Below are 22,483 nucleotides of genomic sequence, written 5' to 3' on the forward strand. Positions count from 1 at the left end.
TTCCATACTTGAAAGGGAGAGCGCCACTTCCCCCCTACCGAACTACGCTGTTGCTGCATGCCACAGCTGGAGGTATCGGAAAAAAAGCGCATTTGGTGTCTCATATTCAGTCTTTAAGTCTGCGAAAGATCTAAAGGTCCGTCCCTAAACAACTGATGGGCATATTTGATTCCATAGTTTGCCCAGCATGCTCCATCTGGGATCTTGGATATCTTGCTGAGCCGAGGGTTGTGCCACAGGGGGGTGTTTGGGAAGGTGGTCAGGCTAGTACCTCCCACTCTAGCATTACACATATGAAATATTTTATAGGAAAGTTTCAGTATGCCCGCTCCCTGTTCTGGATATGGACCATTTCTGTAAAGTACATTAATCAATGCCTCGTATGAGTGGACCTGGGCTGCCTGGGTGGCCACCGAGGCAATGTTCAGTTTTGGAAAGCCCCACCAGTGTACATGTGTCAGCTGGGATGCCAGGTAGTAACACTGCAGATTTGGTAATGCCAAACCTCCCACTCCTACTGGTAAAAACAATGTTTCCAAGGACACCCTAGCCGTCTTAGGTCCCCAAAGAAAAGAAGAAAGTATCTTATTCATTTCTGTGAACATTTTTTTAGGGATATAAATTGGGGCATGCCAAAACAGATAAGGAAACCTGGGTAGGTAAATCATTTGGACATGCTAATTCGTCCCAGGAGGCCGAGAGGCAGCTTAGTCCAAGTTTGTACACTCTCCTTTAGGCACAACATCAAGGGTGATAGATTATTAGGTATATAGGTACTCAATTGTAGCTGAATCTCAACCCCCAGGTAACGAAAACGAGAGACCACCTGCAGCGGGGCATGCGGGGGCAACTTCGGAGCATACTCGGGGCTAAAAGGGAAAACTACAGACTTATTCCAGTTCACCTTGAATCCCGAGCACCCCCCGAATCCAGAGATCCTATCGAGGCCTCTGGTCAGGGATCCCTCTGTTTCAGCTAAATACAGGAGCATGTCATCAGCATATAAGGATGTTTTTTCCTCCAATACATTGATTCTGCATCCCCTGATATCCCTGTCCACTCTCAAGAGAGCCGCCAGCAGCTCTATGGCAAGGGCAAACAGCAGGGGCGAAAGTGGGCACCCCTGCTGAGTAGGTTGCACAATTTACCGTCACTTCTACCTAGAACCCTTTTAAGGGGCAGTTCACACCAGATGCAGTTCTGTGTGCAAAATCCATGCACAGTGTTTTCCATGTATTCCAATGGCTCTAGTTCACACCATGCAGTCAGTTTCCGGATTAGAATCTGACTGGAAACTGACTGCATGGTGTGATCTAGAGCCATTGGAATAAATGGAAAACACTGTGCATGCATTTTTAGTGCAGAAAAAAAGCACACGGAACTGCATCTGGTGTGAACTGGCCCTAAGGTACTCAGGAGCTTTTTCCCACCCTTTCGGGATGAGGATCTTGTGTGACACCTTGCTAATGAGACACCTTTTTATAGGCCATCAGTTGAGACCACCTGATAATTTACTCTGAAAGGGGCAGGATTGCTTTCTAATTGCTGATAGATATCAGCTGGTGTCTTAGCTTTCCATGCCTTTTTGCACCTCCCCTCTTCATGTGTTCGATACGTTTTTCCTTGTGTCATTCCATTTTATTACACATAACTTCATTTCTGAAACTTGTTCTGGTTTCTTTGTATGTGTGGATGACATGAGTTGCTGATATGTGGTGAAAATTTAATGCCAGTAGCACCATTAGAAATATATTTACCTAGAAAAATGGCAACGTGTTCAATACTTGTTTTACCTGCTGTACTTTAAAAGATGGGTCAGTTTCATAAATCAGAATAATGCTTTTTTTTTTTTTTTTTTTTTTTACTGACCTGTCTAAAAATACCTGGTGCCTGGCTGGTTCAGACCATAGTTATTTAGAAATCAATGACCCAGTACAATTGTTCAGAGACTGAAGTAACAAAAAGTTAGAGCTTCTGATCTGCAGATGAACAGTTTGGCATCCAGGCAACAAGCAGAAAGAGACTTCAGCATTTACTCTTTCTGCCTGTCTGCCAGCACAAGTTTGCTTTAAACCTGAAGACCATGATTAGCTTTGGGGCTGCTTTCTTCTCGGTTTTGCACACTGCATTTCTTTTTTGATTAAAAATTAACTTTGTTCATAATTAAATTTGGGTAGAAGCTAAAATCCCAGACTGTTTCTCGAATAGATCTTACAGTATAAGCTGAACACCCTGCCTCCTAAGGGCATTGTTTGTCAAAGCCCATTTCCAAGGAAAGTGTCAGTAGTTTATTGTTACCTGATGACAGTTAAACCATGTCATGCATATTTTCTGTGTGATTCAATAGATAAGAGTTATGGTTGTTGCATCATGCTGTTAGGTGGGGCTTTAGTTATTTCCTCTACTGCAGCTGCTTTTTCTGCTGTTCAATGTTTTTTTTTTTTTGCAAATGAATGGTACATCCCAGTCAAAGTTGAAAAATTAAGCCTTTTAATAAACCTGTCATGGGGTTAATCAAAGTGAAGAGACTCAGCCATGGGGTAGCAGACGCCCTTCAGTGCCATATTGCACCCTTATTGCTTCTATCTGTACATAACCACTGGGATACACAAGTTATTTGCGCAAAAAACAGTATGAGCATCATTTGGTTTATATATCTGTTTAACTGGTGTATTACCTTAAAAGGAAGCTTATAATGGTTTGCGATTTATTATTTCATTTAGATGTTGTTTTTTTCTTTCAACTGTTTGAACAGGTTTAAATCTATTTAGTGGCTCTCTTTTCTTGCAGTGTGTTTCTGCCCTCCTGCATCAAAGACAGGGGGGCTAACACGATTAGATTTTCTTACTGTTTTTGTATCTATTTCAGAAAAATCATTCATCAGAGCATTCAGTCAGGCCGTCACTGACTTTACAAACTCCCTTCCAAAACTGTAAAAAAAATTATTTTTATTGTTTTGTATTCCTTAATAAAATAAACAAAATAAAAAAACCTAATCTGATTTAAATGCATGGGTATATTGCATAAGTAGTCAGTTTTAGTAATGGCTCCCCCCTTACATCAAGATCTCCATTTACATCAGGGTTCCCATCAGAGTCTCCCCTTACATCAGGGTCCCCATCAGAGTACCCCATTTAAATAAAGGTCCCTGTCAAAATCTCCCCTTACATCAGGATTCCCATCAGAGTCCTCCATTGACACCCGGGTCCTCATCAGAGTCTCCCCTTACATTGGGGTCTACATTAGCGTCCCCCTTGTCACTGTAAGAATTACAGTATGACTGTAGCAGCAAGATGGGAGTCGGGAAGCAGAGCAGGTCTGGACAGAGGCAGTTCCTATTGGTCCTAGCAACCAACAACGGGGATGATGACAGGACAGTAGGGGGGACCTGGAGTAGAGGCTGTGTGGTGAGGGAGAGGAGGTGATAAGTAGGTGAAACCTCAATCTGTGAGCATTGTGGATATGCCACTAACCCTAGCTGCAAGCCAGATAAAATCTTGCAGTGGACTAGATGTGTCCCACAGGCCATAATTTGGAGAACCGTGGTTTAAATGTATGAATTGTTCATCATGACCATGAAAGTTCTGCAGATGAATGTTTTCCAAGCACATACACATTATAATACCTTCTGAATGAGGACCACATTCACTTTTAGAATTTCAGTCGTTTAGAAATTGTCTAAAATTTTAAACTTCCTTCAATTTTTCAGTTCACTATGACAGATAAACGAACCTCAATTTATCCCCATCAACTGTTAGAAATATAGACAGATGTTTCAAAAATGATTATTTCAAACTAGCTTAAAGTGGGTGGGTGTAATGATTGGTGGACTACAACAATAGCTGGATAAAGATTGGGGTACTGAGCCAGCTGTACCCCTGTATCACTACATGTTTATTATTTAGGGGGGTCTATTTATCAAAAAAATTTGGTTTACAAGTTTTGCTTACGTTTGCACAGCTGCAGCAAAAAATTGCCATGTTTTGTTAAAATGATGTATGATGATGAATGATTGTCAGTGCCAGCTAGTGACCATAATGCTGTATGTTACTGTAAATTCATATATTTTTAATCTGTAAAATATTGATATGTTCTAATTTAAAAAAATAATAGTGCAATTATTATAAATGGCTTTTATGTTATTACATTTAAAGCTTAAGAAAGCTTTATTAATGGGTTGTATGAGGCGGTATCGGTTCTGTTCTAACTGTACTGTACAGGTCACAAGCTGCATATTCAGACCCTGGTTTATAGGCTGAAAACCTAATCTGAACTGATCATCTTCCCTTTCCACATGCTACATATTCACCCTTGTAATTCTCTTCAATCAGCAGTACAGGAGGTGTGACCCAAGCTGAGTGGCTAACTGAGCATTCATAGTTTTTCTCCAAAGGTCCTAATGGAAAAGTTGTTTACGTTAACGGCTTCAGAAGACAGCTTTTCCATTAGGTCCTGTGGAGCATAGGTTACACATTCGCAGCCTCAGCTTTGGCTGTGAAGAGGGTCAGAGCACCACCCGACATAGAATGTCTTTCCTGATCTGGGTCACCCACGGATCAAAGGTAAGTACAAAAAGGTATAGTCATCATGGGGAGGGAAACAGTTAGGATTAAGTCATTTAAAACTGTAGTTATTCTTTAAATACCAAGAATTTAAAGCCAAACTAATCATTCCATAAGGATTATTTATGATCTCCATACTCTTGTGGGGTTATTATTATATTTGTAAGACTGTAGCCTTAAAGTGGCTCTAAAGGCTCAAGGTTTCTTTTTACTTTCAGTGCCCTCCCAGTAATTGCCCAAGCCTGATCTTTCTCCAGGGCTGTGCACGGGAGCCTCAGCTTTGCTAGGTCTCTCCCTCCTCATTGGCTGAGACAGCCGCTGCTGTTATCACAGCCAGTGAGCTAATGAGGAGAGAGAAGGTGGGGCCGAGCTGCGGCTCTGTGTGTGAATGACATGCAGAGCAGTGACTCGAGAACATGCCTGCTCGGGTGCCCCCATTGCAAGCTGTTTTGTGCAAAACCGCTCCACAGAGCAGGTAAGTAAAGATTGATTATTGCTATAGTAGTCGCTAGCGATAATCAGAAGTGAATCCAGCAGGCTGGTTGTATTGATCAACTTGGTACATTCAGCCTTCCTGCACACAATTCGAATCTCGGACAGTTCCTTCTGAACCGGACGAGATTCGAACTGTCTATGGCTGCCCTTAGAAATTTACTCTCATTAACCAAAGTAAATATGTTCGGTATCAGTGGCAGCCCGTCCATATGGGGCACAGGGGCGCTGCCCCCTTAATCCATGCGCCTGGCCCCTAATCTACATACAGGACACTGGATGCATGGATTTCAATGGGGAGTTGTTTTTTTTTTTTTTTTTAAGCCCATAAATAGAGCCTGAGGCACTAATTGGCTTCAAAAAAAGGGTGGGCTTGGGGCACGGCGCACTGCGCCCTGAGCCCACCCAGTTGTGTGACAATAGCAAATTAATATTTGCTAATGTCTTCCTGATTCTCCTCCCGGCCAATCAGGAAGTGGATTCTGAGACCCGATTGGCCAGGAAGTCTCAGGACCCACTTACTGTTTGGCCGGAAGGAGAAGCCCAAGCTCTTCCCTCGGCATACTCTCAATCCCGCCTTGCCTGTGACCAGCAGTCAGGGACCGGGTGAACTGAGCTCCTAAGGTAAGGCCTCTGATCGCTGTCTCCTTCCCGCCCATCTCCGTGGGGGGTGCAAAAAAATATTGAGCAACAGCCGCCTTCCCTTTTAAAAAGCAGCACATCCTTTTTATAAATATTAAGATGGAATCATTTTTTACTAAGATGCTGGTGCGCTCTAGCGTAGAATATTTTTTTGTATGTACATCTCACTGCACAGTGGTTGTATATTAATTCCCTTTCTACTTCCTATTCTTCTCCTGAAAGTAATTGATTTTTGTTTCTAATTGTAAAGCACATATTTTATTTTCTGTTTGCCACTAACCCCTTAGAGTCTGTTTTGCAGAAGCCGAAATTGACATCAGGATGCGAGAAGAATTTTCAAAAGTGTGCTTTGAGACCTTGCTTCAGTTCTCATTCAGCAATAAAGTGACAACCCCACAGGAAGGATACATCTCTAGAATGGCACTATCTGTGCTGCTGAAGAGATCCCAAGATATTCTCCACCGCTACATAGATGACGAAAGGTTGAGCGGAAAATGTCCTCTGCCAAGGTATGCGTTGGGTTTAACATGTATTCATGGCATGTTATACCAGATTGTCCTCTTATAGAACATTATGCAGCAGGCATGTTTATCTGATTGTACAGCTCAACTTCTTTTCTGTGTCCTTCCTGAAATATAATAATACATGTAAGAATGCAGGATTCCACATATTGAAAAACATTACTAATGTGTATTATGTTTTTATTGGGGTGAAATATCTGTCACAGACTGTGTGGTGGATTTTCTTTTAATATGCTATGCAGTAAAGGTTTCTAGGTCCGCAGGCAAATCATCCTCGATGTATAAACTTTCCAGTTGAAAGGTCTCAAGAAGCAAAGAAAACAGATCCCCTGCAGAGCTTAATATTAATCGTAGTAGGATATTAAACCTGTTGTGTTGGGAGCCCTTTTCAGTTACTGCCCTAAATTCCACAGCCAAGAGTCCTCTAGCTAGGACTGTGCACATTGAAATGTTTACAGAAGAACTTCCATTCTGAAGACATGGATTATTATTATTATATATAAAAGAACATTGACTTGCATGGTTCAGAACATTTAAATTAACTTTTATACAAAATAAAACTAGACCTCCTAATGCATATCCTCAGAAGTGTCCTGTCTCTGCTGCCATAGCAAACAGTCAGTCTCTCCAGTTCATTCTGTAAACCAGCAATGAAAAATAAAATATTAATATGTTTTAGTTAAAGAAAATGATATGATAATTTTTTATTTTCTTATTTATTGTACTAGATTTATATTTTAAGGCTTCATGCATATATAGCCTAATATGACTGCCAGTCATGGGAAAATGCAGCAAAATTGTGCCGCAAATTTTGCCATGTCTTGTGGCCCGCAGTCGTTCCTCTCCTGAACATGATTCTTCTGCATTCAGGAGAGGGGGGTTGAACCTCCCCTAACCACAGCATTTTCCAAACGATCCTAAAAGCCTATGTGTATATAGACACATAGACTTTTATGGAGTTGAGTTTAGGAGCTTTGGCAAAAAAAATGCCAAAAGCTCATAAACTCAAATTTAGGAGCTGTAGAGTGTACATGAAGCCTTAGAAAGTTTGATGTATTAGGAGGTACTGGTTCTATCTTAATCGTACAGTAAAGGTAACAAGCTGCATATTCAGTCCCTGGGTTATAGGCTGAAAACCTAATCTGAACTGATCCCCTTCTCTCTTAACATGCTACATGTACAAAATAAAACTAGACCTCTTAATGCACATCCTCATTAGAGTCCTAGAGTCTTATCTCTGCTGCCATAGCAAACAGTGAGTCTCTCCAGTTCATTCTGTAAACCAGCAATGGAAAATGACTGGTTACTATAGATAACCAGTAAGATATTGATATGTTTAAAAAAAGATAATATTGTAATTATTTTTATGTGTTTAATTATGTATGTTTTATTATTATGTATTTATGTTACTAGATTTATACTTTATGAAAGTTTTATTAAGGGGTTGTATTAAGAGGTACCAGTTCTATCCTAGTCATACAGTAACAGAAAGTTCTACCTTCAGACACTTTGATCCATGTGGCCCTCAGCAATTGTCAGGAGAAAGACATTTGAAAGTCATACAGAGTGAATATTGACAGCAACTCCCTTTCTACTTTGCTAATTAGTTACCCCATTGAAGAGTTATCCCATAAAAAATGACATTTACATTCTCCTGAGTGGTATTCAGACCCCTTGGATCTTTCTGGATGTTAAGTTTAGAAATGTGAATCAGATTTAAACCAGCTCACATCCATGGGTGACACATTACAATCTTCCTGTAGAACAGCAGTTCCTACATGTGTTCCACTGATGGAAGGGATTGCTGCCAAATCAAATAGCTAAAATGGTTGTTCTAGTACCAGTACATTTCAAGGTACAGTATATGTATGGCACATATAACCAAAAAGATTGCCTTGACTTTATACAACTGTGTCCAGAACACGCAGGTAGCCAATGAAGTGTTAGATTATCTCATCTGTGTGCTTGTTCTTGGTCACTAAGTAGTGAAGCAAGGACAAGTATGAGAGCCCTGGAGCTTCCAACTTCAAATTAGAACTAGCAGATTCCAGAAGTCAATCATAAAGAGTTGTAATTTAGCTTTACTGTAATGTTCAGCCTGAGATTTTTAATTGATAATAAAATAGCCCAAAAAATTTTCTTCCAGAGGTATCTGCAACTTGCGTGGTCCTAGTGAACATAGTATTGGTCATGTGACCAGGCACTGGAGCGTTGGAGGACTACTATCATAATTGCTATTGCTATTTTATTGCTGTATTAAAGGTCCAGCTTGTCAGATGGAGCTTAACAGGTTGCGCGTGCACCATTTTTTTTCCTGGTCATTGTGTATGATAGCCAGCTTTTATAACTGGTAAACACTTGCTTTAATGTGTTACTAAACCCAGAACCGTAAAATCCATCTGTATATGCAGTAAAGCATACTTGTTATACTCACTGTGGAACCTAAGGCGTTAATCCTATGTGTTGTGAAAAAAGGATGTTTCATCCTCTCTTCTCTGTTCCTCCCCTTCTTCCATGGTCCACAAACCTCCTATCTCCTGATAGAACAGAGGTTGGGGGACAAGCTGCACATGCTCAGTTAGGTGTGTATTGCTAGATAGTTGTTTTTTTTTCTTGGGAGAGTGCATATGATCAGCACGGGGCCAATCAGCACTGTCCAGACAGAGGGATAAGGGTCCTGCAGCATCATAGGACAAGCAGGGGAGAATGAAAATGCCTACAAGCTTTAACCATATACTGATAGAAGTCACAAGACTGCTCTAGCTGCTAATGAGAAAAGGTATTTGGTAGTGTATATTTACTAAAATAGTTGCATTTCTGTGTACTGTGGGAGACCAGATATAGTTGATAAAGGGTCCTGGGTTTAGTAACACTTTAAATACACCAAAAGCCACCATAGCAGAACATCACACAGGAAACAAGGATACATATAGTGGATGATAATTTCATTCCAGATGACAATTAAAACATCAGAGCATTCAGTATAAGCATGCTTTAATTTACAGATTCATCTCCAGATAATAAATGACAGTGCACATTGGGATTGTGGGCGCATGACTATTTCAACTTGTTATGTCAACGACATACCATAATAGGTTGGTAATAAGTCATATGTTATTCTAACTGTTCAGTTTTAAACTATCACATATAGTGGTATGAAGCAATCATTATAGTCTTAAATCCCAGCTCCGGGGAAATTTGACCCATGCAGTCGGGCTGTGCATGGGTCATTTGTTAGTTTTTTTTTTCTAGGGGTGAGCAGAAAGTTTATACTCCCCTGATCTGCCGATCCTCTGGGAAACTGCGCTTTCCCACTGTCCAGTGGTGGACTGTTCCTGTCTATGGAATGTGCTCTGAATGTGCTGATCCATTTTCAAGACTGCTGGAGCACGGGGGGGGGCTTATGCAAGAGTTTATTCTAAAACTTCTGTAAAGATTTTTTTTACTTCAGCCAAGTCTAAAAAATGTTGTGTTTTTTTAAAGCGTTTGTTAATGCAATAATATAAGTCTATGCCAGCCCCTCTGTTAAAGGCTGGCATAGCACACTGTGTATGTTTTTAAAAACAAGCATTGCAAATACTGAATTTCAGCTGTCTTCAGACCGGTCACATCACTCGCGGCCGCTTTCCAGCTCCAATGAATGTCTTCTGCAGGAGGGGCCATGCTCTCCCTCTGAGCCGGGGAGATCACATCCATCGGAGCTGGAAAGTGGCCGTGAGTCATGTGACCGGCCTGAAGACAGCTGAAATTCAGTATTTACAGCGCTCGTTTTTAAAAACAACATACACAGTGTGCCATGCCAGCCTCTAATAGAGAGGCTGGCAGTGACAAATTTAAGATTTTATTTTTACAATAATAGTGGCAGGGGCCGGGCCGGAGACAGACAGAGAGGACGCTGACAACACAGAGGAAGGAGGAGAGTGAGGGGGGAGAGAGGAGAGCAGGCAGCCTCATGGAGGTCACAGAGGGAGACACTTTGACTATGGTGATCAGGGCGGAGCAGCCCTGGTTATCGTGGTCTGTTTAGAGAGGGGATACAGCAAGTGGCAGATTTAGGTTTTTTTTTTTTTTTTTTTTTTTTTATAGAGGGGGGCAGATTACACAGCACAAGCACTGTGCTGTGTAATCTGCTTTAACCACTTCTGGACTGCAGCACACCGATATAAGTCCTAACTTTGAAGAAGAATATTTTTGTTATGGCAGCAGCTAGCTGCCATAACCTTGGTATCCTCTTCTTTGACCAGCGGTCCGGTTTCCGCTAATGGTGGTCTGTGCGGCGGATTCCCTGCAAAATCACTTTTATCGGCAGCGTGAGAGGGCCCCCCTCCCGCCGCGCTCCTGTGTCCTCCACCACTTACCGGAGCCGTCGGCAGCGGCGGAGGCGATCGGACCCTTTCTCATGGTGGGTAAGGAGACAAGTGAAGGGAAGATGGCCCCCATCCATCTCCATACCATTGCAGGGCGGAAGCAACGTCAAAATGTCACTTCCGCCCATAGCTCTTAAAGGGCCGTTTTTTTTTGTTTTGTTTTTTATTGCGTTTAAGTGTAAATATGAGATCTGAGGTCTTTTTGCATGGATACATTAGCAGCTTATGTTACTTCACTCCCTACAGAATTTTTACTTCATCCTGTTTTTTATTTTAGATATCAGTACATAGCAGCCTTTAGGTTACTGTATTCTTGATCATTCTATGTAGCCAGTATCTGTACACTTGCACTTGACATTCCTTGAAAGTATAAACGGCACCTTATAATTTTGTGGTAAATGGTAATAATTTATGATTCATTGCAAAATAAATGTTTGGGATTCCAAAGAGATACATTGCCCTAACATTTGAAGTAGACCTGAGACTGCATTAGCCAAAATAAAGTGCACAGCTATAAATACCTCCTTTCTGTCAGCTGCTTGTTGAGGGAAAACCTTTCCACAGTACATGTACTGTAATATGCTTTGCATAAGTCATAATGAATAATGGTGATTTTATGTTTGGATTCTTGCAGGCAACGTGTAACGGAAATCATATTTGTTTTAAAAGCTGTAAGCACTCTCATAGATTCTCTTAAGAAAACTCACCCTGAAAATGGTAAGTACCTGGAGTGGTCTTTTTGTTTTGTAAATTATGTTTCATTTGGTTTTAATGTTCTATTTTATCCTGGCTCACTATATACAATCAGAAACAATACAAAAGATCTGATATTAGCTTGCTCTTTATGTATTGCATACATTCTTTGTGAGTACATTTATATTATGCCTTACTACTAAGAAAATTACAGTTTATTGTACCTATCCCAGTTATAGGGGGGGGCACCTACATACAATATAAAGGATAACTGTACTGTTAAACAAAGTGCCGTTATCCTTTTTCTCTAGGCTTCCTAGCAAAAATACACAACCAACCTCAATGTCAACAAGCCTCTTGTTGTGAGGGTACTCGTGCATATTTACTCCCGAGCCACCTCTGTGTGTCTTATGGCCTTAGCCCCCACCCTCCCCCACTATCTCCTCACTGGCTGTGATTGACAGCAGCTGGGCCATTGGCTGATGTCAGTAAGGAGAGCGAGCCTCTGCTCTCATGCCCATCGCTGGAACAAGATTGGGTAAGTCTAAGGGGGAGCTGGGGTGAGAGAGCTCCTTGCAGAAGGCTTTTTACCCTTTTTTTTACCATTAAGGTAAAAAAACTGCCTTTAGAACCACTTTAAGCCTTAAAGGATAGGTTCACCTTTTGCAACATGTTATGTTAACCCAACATATTCAGGGTCTAACATGTATCATGTTACAAATGCACTGCCCCCCCCCCCCCCCCCCCCAGTTCCCGTTTTTACAGCTAGCGGGTGGATCTTCTTCACCTGCCCGGCTGCATCATTCATTTACAATATTCTGTGAATTGAAAGACTACAAGTCCCGACAACCTTTGCAGCTGTCAGCTTGTAGTTCTCGATTAACCACCAGGATGCTGTTGATCACTCTTGGAACTGCAGAGGTATGGGAAGACAGATACACAGACAGTCTGCAGGACCGTGGCATTACACCCACAATATGCTGATCGTGGGTGCAATGTTCTTCAGGTCCCTAAGAAAAAAAATAATAAATGCATATTTTTTTGCCTACAAAGAATGTGCATTTATTTTATTAAAATTTTTTTGTAAACGTGAACTTATCTTTTAAATTAGAGCTTTAACACTAAAAGCACAACTCTTCCTTTGGTAAAAGCTGTTCTTTTATGAATGCAATCCCCCCCCCCCCTCACTGCAGCTCACCTGTTTCAGCGCTCACTTTGCAGCTCTGTCTGGCTGTAATGAGCACAGCTTTCAATAGCATTTATTAGGGCCACAGTGCTTGAGCAGGCTGAAGAGGAACCAGCAAGGATATTTTCAGAAGCAATACTGTGAAGATTGCTGGTTGAAGGATGAAGTTGAATATCAGATCAGATGGGCTTCCGTCGTCCGAGACAAAAGCTGCTTTCCTTTAGGTTGAATTCCAGGCTAGAACTAAGCTTCAAACGTCTCCCACCCCCCTTGTAACACCTATTCTAACTACCCTGTGGAAGGAAAATGCATATTCTTACCTATTCTCTGGATATTCTGGTCCGGTCACATGATCAACTCCCAGTGTCCTGCTTCAGGTGAGAGGAGGGACAATTGACAATGGATGCCCCATAGTAAGCCTATGTATGACATCACCACCCAGGCATTCCAACCGTTGTCTTCACTCTCTCCTCTCCCCTAAAGCTGGCAGCTGGGGAGATCACATGACTGGACCAATGTGCCCTGGGTATAGGTGAGTATATGCATCTTCTTTCTACAGGGTAGTTAGTCTAGATGGCAGAAGGGGGTGGGAGCAGTTTTAAGCTTAGTTCTAGCCTGGAATTCCACTTTAGGGGACAACTTGTGCAAAATGTACAATTTGTCTTTTAATCTCAACTCTAAAGCTAAATGCCATATTTAAAATGAAAGTACTTTATAACCATTAACATTTAGCCATTGCCTCCTAGCCTCAGACTTTAACACAAACCCAACGCTAATTAAAGTGGTTGTAAAGGCTAAAGGCAATGAGCCTGCTTGGGTGCCCCCATTGTAAAGCTGGTTGCTCTGGGGGGTACTCGGAAGGAGGGAGGGGCCAAAAGTGCCACTGAGGGATCTGACAAGAGGAGGATCGGTTGCTCTATGTAAAACCACTGCACAGAGCAGGTAAGTATAACATGTTTTTTGTAAAAAAAAAAGAAAGCCTTTTATATCACTTTAATCCATGAAAGGGCACACTTATAAAGCACTAAAGTTGCAGGCACCAAACCTTCCTCTTCTGTGCCAAGATCATAGTACTGAAAATTATTAGGCGGAAGCCATTTAACTAGTCTCTGTGCTTTGGTTTAAGCAAAGATGCTTTTACTGACACAATTTGAATATACAAACTTTATGCAGTTCTCAACCTTCGTGGTAATGTAGGCCATGACCCCAGCACCACGACGCAAGGGTGCTAACCATTTTGCTCTTTCCTGAGCATCGTGTAGAGACTTCTGTTTATTGCTGCAGACGTTATGAAATGTTCTGCTCTGTTTCTGTATAGAGTTCAGAACTCGCCTACCTTTACTGTCAGACACTTGAAAAGATTGCTTTAACAGTTTGGCTGACTGCCCTTTGCACATCATTTTTTTATGTCTCCAGCTTTCAAATGACAGCTTTTACAGAGTACTTTGACTGATACTATACATTTTTGCATAGAAGCATTTATTTTAAATTGTACACAATTTACACCTGCAAGCATATCATAAAATATGCCTGAATCATTTTTACATAAAGAGGAAGATGTGCCTGTCTGTGGCCAGCAGAAAAATTACATATACAGTACATAGTCAGGTTGACTTGCCTTGTGGTATTCTCTGCTGAATTTATATTAACAGGTTTTATTTATAAATCTGTCTATACCATTATTAAACCTCTCAGGGATGATATCCCTGCAGAATTTGGTCACTCAAGAAAAAGCCCCCCCTCAATCTGGTATATCAAGGATTATAAGATCCTTCTTCTTTTGCTTCCCATAGGGTGCATAATCAACTTACATTTATTGCATCAAGGTAAAGTCCAAAGTCCTTGTACAGTATCATACCACCATGAAAGAAGGACCTTTGGAATAGCTCATGCTCTGAACAGAGATCAGCTAGGGCAATGTTGCCTAGGTGGGGTTCAAAAGCTCCACATCAAAAATAAATATTGTAGATATTGGGTTGTAATGTATCTTGTACCCAGCCGTGACTCGTCCATAAGGGGCGCAGGGGCACCACCCCCCTAATCTCTATGCGTGGCCCCTAATCTCCATGCGGGGCGCCGGATGCATAGAGTTCTACGAGTCTTTCTTTTTTTTTTTTTTTATGTGAAGCACATGATTAGAGCCGGTGGCTCTAATTGGCTTAAAAAAAAAGGTGGGCTCTGCTCCCTGAACCCACCCACTTGTGTGAAAATAGTGAATTATTATTTGCTAATATCTGCCTGCTTCTCCTCCCGGCCAATCGGGAAGTGGGTCCTGAGGAGAGGAGAAGTGACCAGATTGGCCGGGAGGAGAAGCTGCCCTTGACCTGGATTGGGGTAAGTGCTGGGCTGGCGAGTGAGCAGGCGGACACAAATTTTAAAGCATGACATGCTAGGTATCTATTTACTTGGCATAATCATCTTTCACATTATACAAAACAATTGGGCTAACTTTTCAGTTTTTTTTTTTTTTAATAATTGGGTTGGAAAGACAGTTGCGCAAATACAGTGTGACATAAAATTTTCCAACGACCACCATTTTATTCTCTAGGGTCTTTGCTAAAAAAATATATAATGTTTGGGGGTTCTAAGTAATTTTCTAGCAAAAAATACTGATTTTAACTTGTAAGCGCAAGTGTCAGAAAAAGGCTTAGTCTTCAAGGGGTTAAAGTGGAACTAAACTGCTAAAGCAAAAAATAGCTAGGAGGTAGAGTATGCAAAGTTTTTTCTGTCTCCCTCCTAGAATTTTTGTATTTTTTCTATTTGGCATCCACATAGTGCATTGTACACTCCCAGCTCATTCCAACATCTTTCAAATGTCGAGAAGCAACCCAGGTGCAGGGGACAGTGTAGTTCCTATGCACATGTTTAGGAGTTACATCATTGGTGGCTGCCCAATAGCAGAAAAGGACAGGGGTGGGGGGAGCTAAAGTGAAGAGATGATCGTAGTGCAGCAATTGAGAGCCTGGGTCAGCCAGTGCTGAAAGAGAAATGTGTGTCATAATGTTCAACTTAGCTCAACATACTCAAGCCCTGTACACACGATCCGATTATCATACGAATAACTGCATTTTCGAACGTTAGTTATACTGATTAAATGGCATCATACGAAAAAAATTTCCACGCATGTCCAATAGAATAATATCGGATGAACTGTCCTGATCGGCTGTCAAAAGCTCTGTACTAATTAACTGATTATCGTACGATCGTTTCGAATGCGGCGTTTTTCGTACGATTTTCGGATCGTGTGTACGGGACATCACACATTATGGCAAGAGCCCATACTCCCCCAGCAGAGAAGGGAGATGACATAACAAACTTCACCTCCGCCAATTAGAGAATGCCTTATATTCATCAATAAAAATACAAGGTGCTTCAAGAATGGCTGAGATGTTACATGACTGACTGTTTCTTTTTAGTCTCACAAGGGAAGTGTGCAGGACTTGGCCAGGAAGACAGCACAGCTTGCTGTATGCATCACAAGCTAGTGCGTTGTATTACAGCCTCTACAGTTGAATTGTTCTGCCACAGGAATCATTCATTTTATTACATGTACTTGTATAGGACTGACAATTTAAGCAACCCTTTACCATATTGTACATTGACATTAGTACCTGCCTTCAAGAAGCATACAATCTAAGGTCCCTAACTCACATTCATACTAGGGCCAATTTAGGCAGGATCCAGTTAACATTACCAGCATGTCTATATATACACAGCGCTTTACATATATATTATGTCCCTACCCTCAATGAGCTTACAATCTAAGGTCCCTAACTCACATTCATACAGATACATACTAGGCTCAATTTAGGCAGGATCCAGTTAACCTTACCAGCATGTCTTTGTAGTGTGGGAGGAAACTGGAGTACCCGGAGGAAACCCACACAGGCACAGAGAGAACATGCAAACTCCAGGTAGGTAGTGCTGTGGTTGGGATTCGAACCAATGATCCTAGTGCTGCCAGGCGGAAGTGCTAACCACTTAGCCACGATGCTGCCCATTTTAATAGCCCAGTCCAAACGATATGTTTAAAGGCACAGTAATTGTGAAGCTTAAGCTAGTTTAAGGAGATTTGGGAATAAAAAAAAAAGCACAGGGTCTCAAGTGGTTAACATTAAAATATTTTGGTATACATGGTTCACTTTAATGAATAGAGAATTCAGTTCAGTTATTTAAAAGGCAGAGGTTTACACTGCTTGAATCTTGCTGGTCGGCTTTTATCACTGTCCCAGTCTGTCCAGTCCTAGAGTGCTGCTGTAGAGGAAATTGCAAAAGGTCAATAGTTAGTGAAAGTTGGGTATTTACACTAAAATGACATTTGATGGCTTTTAAGGCCTCATTCACACGGGAGTACCAATTTATTCACCTATGTGAAGTGCCATCTTCTACCGCGTGGAATCCACAGTTATTCTGTACAGCTGCATGCAGGTAGCCTGTTCAAATCAATCACTAGTGGACAGCTGCACTGACATCCAGGTGCATCCTGAACTGTACATTGGTGCAAGACTGATGCGCGCATCAGAACGCAAACAGACTGCTTTCTGATCCATGAATCGGTCACACACAAATGTGCAGTTGGGGACAGACTTGGAGGTCCATGCAGGTTCATGCAGCTGTCTGGCCTGTCATCGGTTTGAACAGGCTTCCTGCACATAGCTGCATAGAACACAGGTGAAGACGATCTTTTACACGGATGTACGGATCAGTTTGAATGAGACCTTAATGAATACATAAATGCATTCATTGCTTAGGGTTTTTTTATTTTTGTTTATTTGCCTGGTGTTCAGCTTTAAAGGTTATGTTCACCTTTTTTCCCCCTCTAAATTCCAGCTCCCCTATGTACTAATATACCATTAATGTACCTCTGTTGCAGAAAAGTAAAAGCTTACTTTGATTTTTAGAACAGGGCCTTACCGTAGCCCCTGGTGTGTTGCATAGAAAAGTTTATGACTTTCTGGTATGTGGATTTAGAACGTAAAAACCAGTAAGACACAGGAAGCAGTTCATCAGCTGACATCATTAGAGGATACACATGCTGCACCCATGTTTGCATTGTCGGTGTAGGCTGCTGAATGTAGCTGGTGAACTGCTTCCTGGGTCTTACTTGTTTTTACGTCCCAAATCTACATTACCAGGAAGTCATGAACTTTTCTATGGAACACATGAGGGGCCAAGGTAAGGACTTGTTCTAAAAAATCAAAGAGAGCTTTTATTTTTCTGCAGAGAGGTACATTAATGGTACAGTGGTACATAGGGGAGCTGGAATTTAGAAGGAAAAAAAAAAGGTGAACCTAGCCTTTAAATAATGCCCTTGTGTTTACGGCCCAAATGAATGTGGGCGGCGGTGGTGCAGTGGGTAGCACTTTCGCCTAGCAGTAAAAAGGTTCGCTGGTTCGAATCCCAACCACGGCACTACCTGCCTGGAGTTTGCATGTTCTCCCTGTGGCTGCGTGGGTTTCCTCCAAGTACTCCAGTTTCCTCCCACACTCCAAAGACATGCTGGTAGGTTAATTGGATCCTGTCTAAATTTAGCCTAGTATGTATATGTATGAATGTGAGTTAGGGACCTTAGATTGTAAGTTCATTGAGGGTAGGGACTGTATAATATATATGTAAAGCGCTGTGTATATTGACGGCGCTATAGAAGTATCTTTAAATAATAATAATCTCTAATCTTTTATGTGCATTCAGCTTAAATTAAATTATGGGTATTTTGTCTAATGAAAAAACTTCTGCATCTAATAGGTAGTTATGTATGAACACAACAGCAGCAATATTTGCCTATTACATATTCAGAGCTGTGCTTCCTGCTTAGCAGTGTAGCATGTAGATTGTTCCTCCCAGTGCATGTCTACAAGTCTGTGGAGACAAACTGAAAGCAGTAGACTCTGTTTGGCTGGTTAATATATTTTCAGCAACTATTCAACAAGCAGGCTAGGTAACACTGCATTTTACACAGTTGTCAAAATATACGACTTTAAAAAATGCTTTCAGGTAACTATGACATCTCAAAATGTTTATTAAAAAAAAACACACTAGTTTCCTTTCAAAGGATTCTTTAAATACAATAGTGTAAGCAGGCCAGTCAAGTGTTTATCTCATTGTGGAACAGTTTATTAAAATAAAATCCATAAAAACTCGAACAGATAGGGAGGAAATGGTGTAATGAATTGAAAGAACTAGCTGCAGTAATATGGAGCCTGCGTGACCTTCAAGGTTGGTGACTCACACATCCTGAGGCAATGCATTCATCAAGTCTTTTCCTCCTGAGATGGATGACAGGGTCACCACAGTGCATGACATATCATGCTGTTTTCCTTACCGGATCTCTTAATGGACTTCATGAACCCACCTAGCCAGCTATTGGCATTCCTATACCTTGCAGGCCTCCCTGACACAGGCAGTCATTGTAGTGTGCGCCATCCACTTCACACCTCCTCAGGGTATACACTCACTACCTCCCACTATTCTTTTTCTGGAATACATTAATACTCATCACCATTTGGTTTTCGTTATAACCCATCAGCCTATGAAGATGTTACTATGGTTTCTAGCATCTTGAAAAAAAAAAAAAAATTTTGCTCAGTTGAACAGCATTTGTTTAGTGAAGTATTGCCGTATGTTTTTGCACAACTTTCTTGATCACATTTTGCATGCCTGAGTTCAGTAACATGAGCAAAATTTACTTGTAGATAAAACCCATGATGGTTTATTGATGAAAACATCAGGGTTCTGCATCCCAATCGGTCAAAAATCCAGTTTGCATCAAATAACAGCAAGTTGACCCAGTAGTCTTTTATTGTATTGTTTAGTTATTCTTTATAAATAAGGAGGAAGTTGCATTACATTTATATTAAACCCTGGGATTTGAAAGCACTTTCAGTAGCTGATTTAATCACTTTCTGAATATGCAGCTTCTTTCTCTCTTAATTCTTGTCTGTGTTCCAGTGTAAGCTGGTGTCATGATCACTGCCCCAGATTTCCTGTTCCTACATGATGGGACTAGAGTTGCACCTCTCTGCTCTGTGTGCATCAAAGGAAACACACAGCCCTGTAGCCTAGGATGGCAAAGCACTCCCCTAAACGAACAGACTGCCTAGAGGTTGACCACTGGTAACACTTTCCTGTGAGGACCTTAAAGCCGTTCTCCAATCTGGAAAAAAAAATGAAACCGCTACAAATCCTGTAGCTGATGACTTTTAACAACGGGACACTTACTGGTCCAGGGGTCCAGCGCCGTTCTTACCCGAGGTTTTTACTAGCCTTTGGGTTCACAGCGCCGGGATCTTAACTGTGGGCAGCTGGCTGTGCTGCTTGCGGCTCCACAGCCAGCTGCGCAAGCCACGCTGCGCTTTGTAAATGGTCCTGCAGTCTTCTGGGACTTGTGACGTGTTCCAGAATACTACAGGGAGGGGAAGAAGAGAACTTTGGCTTGGATCTCCTAGGTGATCCAATCGGAAGCAGTAGTGAGAACCTAAGTATCCCCCGATAAAGATGACGTACCAAATGAGGCAGGGGGGGAGGAGGACTTAAAGCAGAACTTCCCCTTTTGAGTGAAGCTCCGCTTTACATTTAAGGAAGCAGCAGTAAGACAGTAAGTGCTGAAGTAAGGATTTTAACAACTACTGGGGAATGTTTATTTTATTGAGCTCAGGTGCGTTAAACTAAAAAATGTTGAGAGTTTCATACTATTATTTTAGTAATTTCTAGATGGAGCTGGGTGCAGCGAATGATAAAGTAAGTAAACCTGAATCAGCCGCATGCATATATTTCATAAGCTGGCCTGCACAGCTTTAATAATTTCAGACTGGAAGATTCTCGCATTCAGCTCATGACTCATTCTTTTTAGGCCTCATTGACACACCTGTGTGAGGTCTGTGCTTTGCCTGTATGGGTGTTTCATGCATCCGTGTGTATGCAATCCCATTCATGTCAATTGGGGCGCAATGAACACAGCCACTGCCCTGAATTTGTACATCCACGAGGGTGCAGATGTGTTTCCGTGAAAGCAGACCGCGTGAGATTGGAGACATGCACTCACACAGATGTCAGATTGGAGGCAATGGCGGTGTCCATGCCGCTGCAGCATCCCATTTGACATGAATGGGACTGTATGCACGTGGATGCACAGAACACCTGTGCCCTCACATGGGTGAATGCTTATGTACTTGTGCAAAAGGCCTGAAGATGCTGGCCGTTTGCAAATGATCCTCTCACCTTTTTCCATATGGCATATCACATAGAAATGTTTTGATCCTAAAACAATTGTCCTATAGTGCATTGCTACAGCACCAAGTGTGTACATGCTTAAGAAGCAAGCCATGCTATGATAGAGAAGGAATATGAGGGGGGGGGAAGTATGGTCACATGACTGACCCAGCAAAGATAAAACTGTTTGGTATAAAAGCTGTTTGCAGTTTATTATAAATACCATATTTATTGGCGTATAACACCACTTTATTCCCCTGAAAATACAGGGAAAATCATGGGTGCGTGTTATACGCCGACAGCGTACCTCGGAGGGGGGAAGAGTGCCGCCAGAAATCACAGAGTTGTCATCTCCTCTCCACTCGGCTCTCACGTCACACACATAGTCCCACCTCCACAACCCGCATTGGACCAGTGTTCTGTCTATCACAGGAGTTGGTCCAATGCCGATGGCGGAGGCGGGTCTGTGTATGTGACTGCCGACTGGGAGCCGAGTAAACAGATGACGGCTCAGTGATTTCCTGCGAAGAGGGATGGTGAGCTGCATTGATGGGGGAAATGGGCACAGATCAGGCTGCACAGATTAGGCTGCAGATGGGCACAGATTAGGCTGCATTGAGGCTGCAGATGGGCACTAATCAGGCTGCATCGATGCTCACTGACCATTATTTTGATTCAAAGTGGTTTATTTAAAAAAAAAAAAAATTTTCCCTGAAACTTCCCTCTTAAATTGGGGTGCATACTATACTCCGATAAATACAGTAAATACAATTTAAAAAAGCAAGATCTTGTAAACCAACCATATCTGCTGGTAATTCTTATAATGGAGAGATTTGGACACCTGAAGATCAAGCAGATAATTCGTAATTCTACAAGACCATCTCTCTATCCTTATATTACTGACAGGACAGATGTGTTTATATTACAATTACTGTAGCTTACTAAATAAATCTGGTTACTGTATTCGAGAACCTTTAAAACTGGACTAGATCACCTTATGCACTTTTTGTTTTCGGGTAGAACAGGAGAAGGTCAGATTCTCTTTCAGATTTCAAATTCTTGTCTTCGTTGCATAAGTGATTTGTGGAACAGAAAATGAGGTGTGAATTCCCCCAACTGGAAACCAGAGAACATTAAAAATATGACAGAGGTGCTAACCTTTCCCTTCAATGCACAAGATGGGGAAAAAAAAAACATTTTTGCTGGCGTTTGCAAAAAAAATGGTTTATTTAGTTCATAATTGTCAGAATTAAATATGGGTAAAAAAATGCAGGATAAATAGTTAATCATTCATATCCACCTACACAATGCCAGCAAGCCTTTTCAACTTGGATTACAGTAGCTTGAAAGCAATGAGTAACTGCAAATGTATTCTTTTATGGATTCTTGAAATGCTACTCATGTTTGTGACTCCTATACTAAGGTGTCGAATGAGGATTAAAGATTGGAGTAATATGCCGAAATCGCAGCATTTACTAATCTTTTACTTAATTTGGTAATGGAAACAGGTATTGAAAAGTTGCTTAAAGGGGAAGTCCACCCTAACACTAAAATCTCTAAATCTACTGGCATTCACAATCTAATGCTAACCTATCTAGCCCTATAAAGAAATCAGAATACATACCTTTTTTGAAGCCACTCTGGTCTGGTCTCCAGCAGCGGAAGCTCTGCAGAGGAAACAGCTGACAATGGCTGGGAAATGAATGGGAAGTGACATCACCCATAGAGTTACTATGAGGCTTCCGTTGGCTGCCTCTTCTGCACCGACCTCCACAACAAACCCTCCGCTGACAGCTCAGCATTGAACCAAAC

The 22,483-nt window shown here is 41.6% G+C and overlaps 1 protein-coding gene across 2 annotated transcripts in view; it reads left to right on the forward strand.

Annotated features, from left to right (window-relative positions):
* The window catches only part of MON2 (MON2 homolog, regulator of endosome-to-Golgi trafficking), a 230,655-nt gene that overhangs the window by 199,602 nt on the left and 8,570 nt on the right, over nucleotides 1-22,483 (forward strand). For both annotated transcript variants that reach the window (XM_073620251.1, XM_073620252.1), the window contains 2 exons: nucleotides 5,998-6,205; nucleotides 11,219-11,301. In XM_073620251.1, coding sequence (XP_073476352.1) covers nucleotides 5,998-6,205; nucleotides 11,219-11,301 — 291 coding nt within the window. The remainder of the gene's footprint in view (nucleotides 1-5,997; nucleotides 6,206-11,218; nucleotides 11,302-22,483) is intronic.

This window comes from Aquarana catesbeiana, linkage group LG03, assembly GCF_042186555.1.
Source record: "Aquarana catesbeiana isolate 2022-GZ linkage group LG03, ASM4218655v1, whole genome shotgun sequence".
Lineage (NCBI taxonomy): Eukaryota > Metazoa > Chordata > Amphibia > Anura > Ranidae > Aquarana > Aquarana catesbeiana.